General features: G+C 40.0%; 1 protein-coding gene across 2 annotated transcripts in view; it reads left to right on the top strand.

Moving 5' to 3' along the window:
- The window catches only part of ABLIM1 (actin binding LIM protein 1), a 195,498-nt gene that overhangs the window by 127,409 nt on the left and 53,882 nt on the right, over positions 1–14,207 (top strand). For both annotated transcript variants that reach the window (XM_062001129.1, XM_062001128.1), the window contains exon 7: positions 13,757–13,844. In XM_062001129.1, coding sequence (XP_061857113.1) covers positions 13,757–13,844 — 88 coding nt within the window. The remainder of the gene's footprint in view (positions 1–13,756; positions 13,845–14,207) is intronic.

Genomic DNA, 14,207 nt, shown 5'->3' with positions numbered 1-14,207 from the left:
TTGCATGTATTCCAATAACACACAAACCTAAGACAAGTAACTTTTTCATGTCTTAAAGGTGCACAAAACATAGAGCAGTTTTTAGTACAGAAATAACTCACCTGGATGACTTTATTTTTTATATTACATAGCTGTATTAAGAGTTCAATTGCATGATTGTTGCTGCAGAACATGTTCTCCTCTTGGAACAATCTACTTTAGGAAAAACATAATACTGTCTTTGTATTTTGCAGCTCCTATTGCTTCTTTAGTTCAGCTTTTAAACCTTTGTATTGTGTTAGTGTTACCTGCAACAATCACCCACAAGAGAGAGAGAAAATTAATAGCGGCCCCTGCAACAAAGTACTTAGAGTGAAAACAAAACTTCCTCCAGTGCTGCAGTCTCACTGTTGATGGGGATGTAGTGATAGGGAAATATGAGGATGCACTCTGTAGCCATACAGAATTATTTCAGCTAGTTAGCTTTTGTTTCTCCTCGCTGAGGTCACATTGAAAAATGGAAGAATCAGTGAAATAATTTTTGCAAGATTGTAATCTTTCATTTGTAAGCCCTGTTCTAAGTCCTCCTATCAGTGGAAAATTTGCTACTTGTCTTCTAGAAGAGCAGGATAGGACTTAGACCTGTCCCCTGTAAAAAGTAATTGTTGGGAAGAATGCAGCAATAACACGTTTGAAACTTGAGCAGTGCCTGTTGGGGCAAGTCTGAGGCTGTCACCTGTTTGTAATAGGCTCCATCCGGGTATTGTGCTCAGTGTTCACTCTGTGAGGACTCAGTCCCTCTCTCTTTTGTCTGCTTTGTCAGGGTGCTTTCCTGGAGAGGAAAAAAAAAAGGCAAGAAAAACAAAAAAACAACATAAGAAATGTCTGGAATCTCTGTGGACTTTGAAGTCCACAGTCTTTACTGAGCAGGTGCTTTACGGATGAATAAATGTTATACACGAGCATTTTTTGGATGATTAAATGTTTGGAATGACGACTCGGAGCACAGAATGGGTAGATTATATTTACATACCCATGCCACATTACAAGACCATATAGGTCTAATAGTTCTTTGCATCAATATCTGGGATGTATGACATTTATTACAAGCCTTTGTAAAAAGGAGAAAAAATAGCACACAGCAGGAGATGCACCTGTAATTTAAAATCTACCCCTTCCTTAGACTGCCATCTGTTCCTTGTGTCCCCTTGCAGGAAGAAATTTCCAAAGGTAGCAGGTAGCATTGTAGTTAATCAAGGACAAAAGCTACTCCTTCGAGTTTTTGCTGCCTTATTGAATCAGAATACTTGGAATGACAGTGACTTTTAGGATTAGTTTCCTACAAGAGCAGGCTCTAGTGACTAAAAGAAAAAATAGTCCGTGCTCAATTCACTTCAAATGTGTTTTCACAGAATCATGGAATGGTAGGGGCTGGAAGGGACCTTTAGAGATCATCTAGTCCAACTCCCCTGCAGAAGCAGGTCAACCTAGGTCAGGTTGCATAGGAATGTGTCCAGGTCAGTCTTGAAGACCTCCAAGGAAGGAGACTCCACACCCTCCCTGGGCAGCCTGTGCCAGGGCTCCCTCACCCTCACAGTGAAATAGTTTTTTCTTATGTTTAAATGGAACTTTTTGTGTTCCAGCTTCATCCCATTACCCCTTGTCCTGTTGCTAGATACCATAGAAAAAAGGGATGCCCCAAGGGATTTTCCCATTAGAACAATCTGTGAATTGATCAGGTACAAATTAGTATAAGCTGAGTGTTTCCTGTCTACTTTGTTGTTTTATAGACTACCTTTGTTTTATGTTCTATGGTTATTTTCTGTGGATGTACTATGTCTGACCTCATGCTTAGTTTCTTTCCCCCTCCTTTGGCCTTCACAACAAAATTCTATTTCTCTGTTGTTCTTGGGACACTCCCTCCAAACTGAATGCAGACAGCAGAATGGAGACCAGGCTTGGCTAAATCACACACCAATGGTTGCGCAGTTCCTGAAACAGCCTTCTGACAGAAAACTGGACAGATAGTTTTGCTTTAGATAAACAAGAAAATCAGCCCCAGTTATTTGGATCTAGTGGTGTGCTACACAGAGATTTGTCAAGGCTGGCAGTCTGAGAATTTGAGTTGCCTCTGCTGAAGGCATTCATTTTGATCCAAGGTGAGTTGCTTAAATCTCCCAAGCTCTCTCTTGCTTCATCAGTTAGAAAGTGTTCTGCACTTGCTCACTGAGTAGGTTAATATGAGTTTTACTTACTGCTACACTGACTTTTTTTCTCAGGCTTCCCCATACTGCAGAGCCCTGTCGCAGTGCTGGACTCTCGGGATCAGTAGCAAACCTGGTGCTGATGCAGCTCAGCCAACCCCAGAACTTCTCCTGACATTGCACTTGAACTATCTCTCTGAACCAGAACTCACATAAAGAAATGCTCCCTTCTAGCAGCAAAGCCCTTGCAATATCAAGAATTTTGTTCCTTAGCCAAAGGAACAAATAGAATAGATTTAACTCCATTGGAATTTTTTTCCTGTATAACCTTAGACTCTGACTCTGTTCTGCTGGTTGGGTCCAGGCCTGTGCTCCCTAGGAGCAGCCTGATGTAAAAGCTTCTCTCTATGTAAAACCCATGGGAATGGATTTTAAGGTCAGACAAAAAACTAAAATCATCTTGCTTGACCTTCTCTCTTCAAAATCATAGAGCCTTTCCCTAGAAACCAAATGAAGCTTATCCTTTGGGAAATTATCCTGCCTTCTCATGGAAACCACAGAGCAATTGTGAGGCCAAAAACTTTCCCTATTGCTGCTTAAATTACCTTTACTTTTTAGAAACTTCACCTTATTTTGAGGTTAAATTTGTCTGACTTGGGCTTTTGGTGTTGTCACACTTTTTTCAATGGGGTTGAAAAGCTCATGCTCTTTCCTGCCACTGTCTTCTTTCTTTGCTTTTAATCACTGCTCTATTGTGATCTAGTCATCTCTGAAGCCTCTCTCTGAATAATGGTTTGACTCCAAGTCCTCAGGATTCACAGCTGAAGAGTCACATTGTTTTGATGATTCTCCACTGAGGTCTGTTCTGTAGATCCACATGTAAGCACTCATTAGGGTTACAGTGGTGACACTGCAGTATCAAGTCCATCAGACTTTGCGTTTCCTTTATATTCTTGGTATGCATTAAAGGCTCAGAAAAAAAACAGCCCTTGGAAAGGTACTCTTGGAGCATTTTCTGGGAGATTATTAATGATGTTCTCAAACTGCTTCTCTCAGCTGCTGTTGTCCACAATATGGTCCTCTACCTCACAGGGCCTTGGTTTCTTGATCTGCAGGCATATTACGTTACATTACTATTGCTGGGTTTAGATAGCTTAAACAAACATTGTCTTTGAGTCATCAGCAGATTTACCAGGAAAGGTTTTATATCCTTGTCTTGGCCGGTAGTAGAGGTACCTCATGCTGTGGGTAGAAGGAAGTAATCTCTGAGGTATCTTGCTCAGCAGAGCCTCCCCTGCTAACACATCCATCTGTCAGAGAACTGCCCAGCTACAGTTTTCTTCAGACTCTTGAGTACAAATTATTCAAGTCTCCTAATTTGTAAGTGTTGACTCATGGCAAACACTATTCAAAAAAATCTTGCTCAATAAACAGTATCAAACAGGAAAAATATGTCTTTTGGCATTGCCAAATACAGACCAGATGAAAGATACACCTTCTGAATACTGTGTCACCTCCTTTTCTATGCCAACTCTCATCATTTTTCATCTGCGTTTCACAAGGGATCTTTGCCTAATCTGTGGCTGGTTTTTTTCCCCATCATGCTTTAATCAGACTCTTACTGTCTAAATATATTGTCCAGTTATGTGTTTGGTAACTTTACTTTTCTTATCCATTATCTGGTCATCTTTCTTTCTAACTTAATGACTTCTTCTTGGGGGAGGAGGCAGTGTGCTGTGAACAGTATCTCAGTTCCTATGATTTTTCTGTGCATCAAGCATATGGGCCATGATATTTTTGTTTGTATTTTAGAATACAGAATGTGAGACATTCAGTAGTATGTCTTCAAATTCCTAGGTTTATTCTTTTATAGTTACTTTAACATCCAAGAATATGGATGCTCCTTTGAAATTCCACATGCACATATACATATATATAAATATGCATATATAATAGTGCTCTTCAGTCTGTCTGTCTGGATTAGATCTCTCAGAAATGAGAAAACTGATAAGTTTTGAAATTTCAAAAAACCTTTTTGTGTTAGGATGAGCTCTAGTATTTATTACCTGCTGTCAAGTGCAAGACTTTATGATTCATAAAATAATTATTTGGTAGGGGTTTTTTTTAACATATAAAGGAGGTTTATTACTGACTTTTCTTGACAAATTTCAGGAGACTGAAGTCATCTCTAGTTCTACCAAATGAGAAAGTTGTTTCCAATTAAATAAACTAGTAATAGCTCAGTCTTGCAAGATACCTCCTGTTTATTTGGAGATCTTGTTGCAGCACTGCAAACACAACTTAAATCATAGAATGGTAGGGTTGGAAGGGACCTTTAGAGATCATCTAGTCCAACCCCCCTGCAGAAGCAGGGTCACCCAGATCAGGTCGCATAGGAACATGTCCAGGTGGGTCTTGAAGCCCTCCAAGGAAGGAGCCTCCACAACCCCTCTGGGCAGCCTGTGCCAGGGCTCCCTCACCTCACAGTGAAAGAGTTTTTTCTTATGTTTAAGTGGAACTTTTTGTGTTCCAGCTTCATCCCATTACCCCTTGTCGTGTTGCTATCTACTATAGAAAAGAGGGATGTCCCAACCTCCTGACACCCACCCTTTAGATATTTATAAATGTTAATAAGGTCTCCCCTCAGTCTCCTCTTCTCCAGACTAAACAGCCCCAGTTTCTGCAGCCTTTCCTTGTATGAAACATGTTCCAGTCCCCTGATCATCTTGGTGGCCCTGCGCTGGGCTCTTTCCCTGTCCCTCTTGAGCTGAGGAGCCCAGAACTGGACACAGGACTCCAGATGAGGCCTCACCAGGGCAGAGCAGAGAGGGAGAAGAACCTCCCTTGACCTGCTGGCCACACTCTTCTTGATGCATCCCAGGTGGTCCTTCGAGCCAGAAGGACCTTCAGTTAACTTCAGTTAACATGATCTGCTAGTGTATATACATCAAGCTGTATTATTAGAAATTCAGAGGGACAGGTCAAAGGACTAACAGTCACTCCATGCAGAGAATTAAAAGCAAAAACGTGTTTGTATTTCAATCCTGAACTCACATGTTCCTGATTATCTCAGTGGTCCTGTTATCATCTAATGAAAGAAAATGTGAAGATGACTTGGAAAGTGGGAGACTCCTGTTGTTATGCATGATTGCACATTGTATGTGTCTGGCACATAATCTATTCACAGCAGCTCAATGCAATTCCTGACTGGTGCCATATAGCAAACAGCAGCAAACCAAGCTTAGAGCTTTACTTTGCTTTCAGCAGATTAGAAGCTGTGGCTGGAATGGCTTTCTCACTTTGCTGCAGGTAGACTGTCCACTCAACTGTACATCTCAGAGCTATACAACATTCTTACACAACACTCTCAGTAGTCAGTAAAGGTGTTTTGCTGGCTGGTTGAGACAAAGTTACAGTTATGCCAGTATTAGGCTGTTTGAAAAGGCCCTTGGCACTATGAGGAAGTTACTGTAAAGCAGCTTTGCTGAGTGATTCTGATTCCAAACTAATCCAGCCATGTGAATGTGGCTGCAATCAGGTCCTTCAGGCGAAGTACCTTTTCATGTCAAAATCCATGCTGGGCAAAATGTATACAAGATAAAGGAAAAATAGGTTCTCTGATGTTTGGGAAGCCTAAATATTACAGAGGGCGTAGAAAGTCTACATTTGTACTTATGAACTGGACTAGTTCCAGCATTATTAAGAAGTAGAGGAGGGATTTCTCTCAGGCCTTACCAAATACTTGCTGTTGAAAAGTTTTACATTTTTTATTTAAATTAATCTGTGCAGTAAACATGGTTTAAAAGAAAGTTAAATGGTGGATGCTGGATTTTGCTATCACGTGGACCTAAAATAAGGGTAATGAAGGCAGTGAATTCCTAGACTTACAATGTAATTAGATTAGAATGGAACTTCATAAAATCTAGTACATTTATTTCCTCTGGATTGCTTCTGATTAGCTACATGTTCAGTCACCAGGATTAAGTTTCTGTGTGCATAAATGTAACCCAGGATCCTAACAGAGATGTTGAAATCCCAGCAATAAAGCTGTATTTGCTATTGCTTTGTTCCTCTGTACCACCCACCGTGTTCTAACCAGCCACTTTGGGCTACTGTGGGTACATTTCTTAGTTGCATGCAATTACCTTCTTTGTACTGCTGTTAACTGTGTACATAATGTAAATTCTTAACTTTGATCTTGTGTGTAGCAATGAAGGGATTTGCCCCATGAAGACCATAGATGGCAGTTAAGCATTTCACCTGTGCGGGCAGCTTGCTCAATGTTGAATGTTTCAGGGAAGTGAGAACTCTGAGCTGACAGTGCAGTCACACATAACTGCTAGGATCTTACTAATATAAGTCCAGTTGATATTCAGCTGACATGAGGATTGTTTCTTCTTGCCAGAAGTACAGTTGCACAACTGGGGATTTAACCTGAATTGTTACTCACTTCTTTGCTGTAAGGAAAAAAGTGCATTCCAAGCAGCTAATAATTGCATTGATGTTAGCAGCAGCTAATAGGTATAAAAATATTGTATGCTGACAGAATTAGCACTAATAAGTTCCAAAGTTTGTTACAGTCAATCTATTAAGGAATATACTGGCATGACATTGTCAGTCTCTGTTGGAATGCTGGGAAGTATTTTTGTACAAAAACCAAAAACTGGGCATGAATTAACAGTGGAAGTGTTCATAGCAGCAGGACAGCTGCAGTTTTGGCTTACCCAAGGCAGCACAGCAATCAATGGAAGGCTCTGAGGGTCATCCATGTCTCTTGCATACATGTTGTCATTTACATTTACAGTCATGTCCTCACGCTCCATTTCCTGCTTTCCCTTGGTCTTGTGTCTTGCAGCCCCATCAGCCTGGGAACTGCCAGAGTGAGCTCTGCTTCCCACTGCTCTTGCCTGTCTCAGGTTGAACAGAGGCAGAGAGAGCTGTTTGCATTGAGGTGTTTTAACCTATGTTTAAAACAGCTTTAGAAGGCCCTGGTTTTAAGGATTTGTATCAAACAAGGATGAACCAGGCTAGAATTTTTTGCAACATTTAAATTGTAGTACACTGTCCTTTCTTTGGTTATAACAGAAAAAAACATGGTACATACTGAAGTTCTTTGGAAGCAAAGGAGCTGCCCTTTTATTTTTGTCTCTGAGCACAGATATTTATGGTAACTTGCTAAACAGATAAAAGCTTGGGAAAAAATGAGTGGACAGTTTGGGTCAGGATGTTATTAGAGACAAATTTTGATCTTCGTAGTATTTGTGCTGTTCCAGCCACCTGCAAGATCACAGAAGCCTGCAGAGAAGGAAACAATGGAATTTGATGTTATACCAAACATCAAACAGGGCTGAAGGTTCTGTGACCTCTACAAGTAATTAAAATAAAGCTTCACTGGAAAATGGTAGACTACTGCCACAGTTCCTGTTTTACAATTCACGACATTCCTTAAGGGGTTTGCAAAAAGAGTCTGAGTTATTCTTTGTGCTGCTCCTTAGTCCTGAAGAGAGTAATCAGGTCAATCTCCTCAGAGTCTTGGTAGAACTAAATAATTGATTAGGTTTGTCCATCAAATGAGCACATTATACCTGTTCCTTAAAAAAAAAAACAAGAAAAAAGGAGGGAGGGTGCTTTTAAATGTTCTCTTAAAACAACACAGCAGTTTTTGTGCTATTTAAGTAGCATTAGAAAAGTAAAGCTTTCTATATGTTTAATAGCCATTTGTCAGGTGACTGCTAAGATATCTTTGAATGGAGAGTGAGTGCAGCTGTGCAAATGTAACACAGCAAATATGCACTTAATTGTGTCCTTTGGCCAGCAACAAATGTCTGTTGGTAATTAGTTCTTCCTCTACCAGACTCACTGGCATGTGAGCTCTCCTAGCGGGATTCTTGTTATTGTTCTCGCTGGCTCTTGTTCACTGTTGTTCTGGAAAGAAGGACAGAACTGAAGGCATGAGTAATAGGAAATGTTAAGCTCTCACGTTCACCAAAGAGGAAAAGGTTTGTTTAATCAGACTAAAACTCTACAAGCACTCAGAGAATAAAAGCAAGTCCTGTGGGAAGTGGGGGGTGAGGGAAAGGACTCAGAAAATACAGTCCTGGTCTTCTGAAGTACACTTATCATAGGGTTAAAGCTGTATGTGTACTCAACACAGGTATGGTTCATGCTGGCTTTCTGGGGCACGTTGCTTCGTCTTGCATGCATCTGTATTTGTAGCTCCTGAATTGGAATCATTCTTGTGAGACTCACCATTGCCCTCCTTGACACTCAAAGCTTCAGCAGGTTCCCAAAGGCATCTGGCTAAAGTGAAAGCGCATGAGTGTTGTGTGCACTGTGAAGAGCTGGAGCATTGGTAGTGTGAGAAGGGGTTGTACAGGAGCTCAGTGCATTAAGTTTAACTGGTGCTCTGAATACCTTCCTACCTCCCAGCCTTTTAGTTTACCTGTTAAACTGCAAAAGGTCTTTTTAAGCTTGATAGGTAATAGAGCTTGTACTTTTGCTAGTGCTATTTGGGAAACATCTTCTGCAGAACATACACAGCTTCCCTGTGTAGCCCATCATCCATGATTGACTGTTGAGCCTTTAGCTGTCATTCACAAGTCTTACAGGAGGAGTGGTCATGAGGAATACATTTCTGTAATGGTTTTCCTTGGTTGTGTTTCTCCGAAGTATTTTATGAAGGAGATTAAATGTTATTTAACCTTCCTTGTAGATTGGGAAACTGAAGCAGAGTTGAAATTACCAGAATGAACAGAAGCATAATACTATCTAAAATAATCTTAAAACCTATTTGCTTTGCCAGAATGTGTATATGATGCACATATTGTGCATAGTATATATGTTCAGTACTATGTAGAAAATAAATAGAACACATATATTGCTGGTCAGCCATGAGTCAGTGAGATTTGCAGAACCATGGAAAGCTACACAAATTTAGCATCCCTATTTTAATGTGTATATTGACATTTAATCTGCCTTTGGCCACTGTTCCTTCGTTTTGCAATTCTGGAAGTATTTGGTAAATGAGTGTATACTACTGCTTCCCTTTTCTGCCTACAGTGTTCAAATGGGATTTTATCTGAGAGCCTATTTTAGATTTGTCAGTTGTGAGCAGAAGATAAATAGGAAAGTCAGAAGAGATTGTATATTGTTGTAAATTGCTAACTGATGTTCTTTGCTTCTACTGCAAATGCAAGTGCTGGTTGATTTAACAGCGAATTTATAGGCAGTGACAGTAACATGTACGTTTAATATTTCATTTGACAGAAGGAGCTTTCAATTCATTCAATTCCATTTAAGAATTTGAATGCAAAGTAAGAGTAATAACGTTCAATATTATTTTAGTTGGTTTTATCACTTCTATCTAAGCAAAATCAGGGTACTCACAGCAATTAATTCAGCTTACTCAAACAGTTTAGGGACAGTCCTCTAAGGTATGGGTCATAGTTTGCACTTGATACTTTGGACACACAGCACAGTAGCATAACATTGCAGGAAACTGCCCATTGGCCATAGTTAATGAGAATTTAGTAGCTTGGGAGCTAGGCAAGGTGTCTAAAAAGTGTGACTATTTCATCCCTTTTTACATCCAGAAGATTTTCCTAATATTGACTTTTAGCAACCAGTTTTCTCAGATGATCACCACAAGTCAGGCACAGCAAGATATGCCCTGAGTTAGTCGAGATGCAGATTGTTTTCCAGTGGATACCCACTGAAGAAAGGCTTCCATTCCTCAGTCATAGCAACATTACTGAGGCATAAAACTCATTAAACTGGTTTGGAAGCTTTCAGCAACAACTCCAGCTGCTTTGATCTATGACTCCCTATGGCTGAGGAGTCCTAGGAGCTAGAGAAAAATCTGAGGAGCAGCTGAGGGAACTGAGGATGTTTAGTCTGGAGAAGAGGAGGCTCAGGAGAGACACAGAGACACGATCACTTTCTAACTTCCTGAAAGGAGATTGTAGGGAGATGGAGGTCAGTCCCTCCTCCCAAGTAACAAGGGATAGGACAAGAGGAAACAACCTCAAGTTGTGGCAGGGAAGGTTTAGATTGGACATTAAGAAGAACTTTTTCCCTGAGGGTGTTGTCAGCCCCTGTCCCAGGCTGCCCAGGGAGGTGAGGGAGTCTCCATCCCTGGAGATATTGCAAAGCCATGTAGCTGAGGTGCTGAAGGCCATGAGTTAGTGATGGGCTTGGCAAGGTGAGGGCAGTGGTTTGACTCAATGATATTAAAGGTCTTTTTCAACCAAAATGATTCTATGATTCCCCCAAAACCTCTCCAGTGCAGAACATGTTAGCATATCCACTTAGCAAGCGTGTGTTATCAGAGAGGTGATGTTTATTCATCATCACTCACACTAGGCTAAAATTTGGCCTGTTTTTTCAGCCTTAGGGAAATATCTGATAATCTTAAAATCAGTCTCTTGTGAGACACGTGTACATCATTTAAACTATATTCTCTTGCTAGTACCTGAAGTTTTTCCAGGATAAAAATCTTCAGAGAGGCCACAGGTCTACAAATGATACTGTGATGAATTCTGGATTCGTTTCTCTCACAAATAGCCTGGCTTTAAAAAATATGTAAACAGCTTATAGCAATTAAAAGATGAGCATTTGAATACAGGTGCCCTTTTCTAAGGGATCTTCAAGAAAAGCTTTGTGATGAGGAGACAAATACCTGGAATGTTTATCAAATAGTCATGGCAAGTGAAAATCTCATTTAATATTAGCAGTAGATGGACAAACACAGCTGTTTTAGGATGAAGTATAGTAGTCAAAGTACTAGTAAAACTAGTAGAAGTTGTTGTGAATTAACAAAACAAGGAACAGGAAACTCAGAAGCCTGGGATAAAACTGTTCAAGCAGTTATGGAAAACCCAAAGGATTGGCACCTTTTGCTTATGGCAGTGCAATGCAGCATTTGATTAAAACATAGATGCAATATGACTTTCTTGTTCCTAAACAAAAACCAAACAGAAACAAACAGAACCCTAACCCCTCCTCTCCCCAAAACATAAAACCACCAGATCTCAAAGGCCAGACTGGAAGAACAGAAACTGAAACTGTTGAGGTGTGAATGTGTGATTTTCTTTGTCCACATGCTATGGTTCTCTCACAATATAGATATCTCAGCCATATGCTAACTACCCTTCCTAAAATGACAGTGCCTTAGCTGAGCATCAGAGTGCTTGGTAGGGGATTATTTCTTTATAAAACCTTCTTCAGCTGATAATACTTATGTACAAAGGTTTCAGTTCTCTGTGTCTGGGAATTTTGTAAGCATCTTACAAGACAAAACCCCACATCAGATGGGATGTCTTGGAGGTTAATTATTAATAATCTAACAAGTCCAGTTCAGACTGTGTAGCTGCTTAGCTGCCCTACTGAATGCTTTTGAGAAGCTATGAATTTTATTTCACAGAAATCTATGTGCCTACCAAACATTTGAGCATTCTTAAGCAGTGGCACAATTATGCCACAGAGGTATTCTTTAGTTGGATGAGACAGGAAGAGCCCAGAAAAGATTCTTCTTTTATTATTTCAAGTCTGTGTTTTAATTATTGTCTTCCTGTTTGGAGAAGATCCTTTCTGGCAGTGATTCAACCTCCTTAGGAATTTTGTGCGTCTCGTTAACTGGGAGTGGTTCCCAGGACATCAGATTTGCGATCATCTTTAAATCGAGTGAGTCTGAAATCACTTGTGACAAGCAGCTCTCAGGGCCCCACTCTGCTCAAGAACTTTAGAAATGCTCAAAAGTTGGGATTTTTTTTTTTACCAAACACAAATAAAATTGCTCTTCCTCTGGATGTACAGTATTGTTTGTGTGAGGCAGAAAGTGCAGGAAAGGATGGCAGCTCCTGCTTGGTGTTGAGCTGTCTGAAGTAGAGATCCACCTTTGAACCCCGTTCAATATTCACAACCCTAAGGTGCACATATATATACATATATAAAAGGCAGCTGTTGTTTGCACATCTGCATGCAAGATCAAAATAGCTGTGATTTGGTGCCAATGTTACATTTCAGATATGTTCAGAGTTTCTTAATTTTCTTAAATTCCAGTCTGAATGGAACTGATGGATCACCTCGGGAGTTAAATAAATGCTAGAGGGAGTCAGAGATGAAGAGGACATGAGAGGACATTATGAAAAATGAGAATGAGCATTAACTATGGTTTTCCTTCTTAGTTCAATATTTATTTTGTTTCTACAAGTCAAGCATCAGTTCTGTGGTTTCTACCCCATTAGCTTTTCTTTGTTGAATAGGCGTATCTTGCAGTGACCTTTCATTCTTCCTTTTACTAAAGCCTCCTTTATGCCTGATAGGTCTAAATCTGCTGGACAAAAAATGCTAAATCACATTAGTTTCGCTGTTTGGTAGATGCTGCCCTCTAAGGAACAGGAATCAATAGCAAAGATAGTATCTGAGACAGCAAAGTGCAGGGTTTTTGCTACTGAAGAGCGAGCGTATGGCTAAACTAGTAGCACATTTAGTCCTCCTCTCTGGCCTTATGTTGCTGAAATTCCTGGACAGGAATTATTTTTAGTGATAATGAAAGAGCCATGTCCACAAACACCACTGTATCTATGAATAACCATCTTTTCCAACCTTCCCTAAAATCAAACCCAGGTACTACACTACTAAGGCCAGGAATAAATGATAACATTAATTAAATATTATGTCATTACTATTTAATTAAATAGTGCAACTTTACCTGTAGAAGGGCTGTGCGGTAGAGATGGTTGTCTGGTACTTTAATCCAGATACTTCATCATCTCATACAAATACTAAGCCTATACAATAAATGTCTCAATAGACATAAGGGACATGTTGAATTTAGTAAAGTTGCAGTCTCAAGCACAATGAAGTAAGAAATGGATTTGATGACACCTTACAAGTCAGATGCAGAGTGAACAGATATTTTGTGAATCTAACATCTCAGTGGATAGAGAATATCTTGTGAAAACAGATTAGAGGTTGACTTGTTTGGAAAGCCAGATGCAATTTTAAAGACTTTCAGAATTCATTATTTGTCACTATTAAGGGTCATTTTCTGGGAGTAATTACTTTTCTATTAAAAAAAGGCTGATTTGGGCATTGCTTGCTTAGTTTCTGATGCAAGGAAGTTAACACGTTGTTTGCTTTGGTCTCCTAAGGAGAATAAATCACATTAATATCTGGACTTTGATTTTTCAGGCCCGAAATCTGATCAACTTTCTTTATTGTAGATATCAATGTATCTAAGAGAATGAATGGCTCAGTAGATTTGGGTTGGGGTAACAGGATCTAGAGTATTTAGCATCTTTACATGAGTAGTTCAGATTTGGCTCAAGCTATCTGAGCTAGTGTAGCTTCTACATCAGGCATCTGTGAATTGAGTTAACAGTCCCAGAAGGGGCTGTGGAAAGTTCTCTCTGTTAATGTCAGTATCAGGAAGAAGGGCAAGGAATGAATTGTCAGGTTGAAAACTCTCATTCATTGTCTAAATTCCATAACAATGGAGCAATTGAGGAAATACCTGTTTTGACAACAACTAGTTGAACTGGTTCCTCATTTCCCTTTTTATTTTTGTCCAGGCAGGTGACAAGCATTATCATCCAAGCTGTGCACGATGCAGCAGGTGCAACCAAATGTTCACAGAAGGAGAAGAAATGTACCTACAAGGTAAGGATGTCGCCACCCCAAAACAAGAATATCATACTTTCTGTCACAGATATCAAGAGTATATAAACCATCTCCATGTGATATGGGTAAAGAGCTCTGTAGCCATCCTGGCTTCAGTAACGTTCGCACGCTGTTTTAGTTGAAACGCTTTTGCTCTACTTGTGGCCATAACAGTGACATTGCAGTGACTGTACACCCTAAACTAAGGGCTTTGAAAACTCTGGGTTTTTTCTCTGGAGGTTTTCAAAACCCTTCTGGATGTGTTCCTGTGCGACCTGATCTAGGTGGACCTGCTTCTGCAGAGAGCTGGGCTGGGTGATCTTTAGAGGTCCCTTCCAACCCCTACCATTCTGTGATTCTGTG

Source organism: Colius striatus, chromosome 8, assembly GCF_028858725.1.
Source record: "Colius striatus isolate bColStr4 chromosome 8, bColStr4.1.hap1, whole genome shotgun sequence".
Taxonomy (NCBI): Eukaryota; Metazoa; Chordata; class Aves; order Coliiformes; family Coliidae; genus Colius; species Colius striatus.
This window is presented reverse-complemented; position numbering and strand designations above follow the sequence as displayed.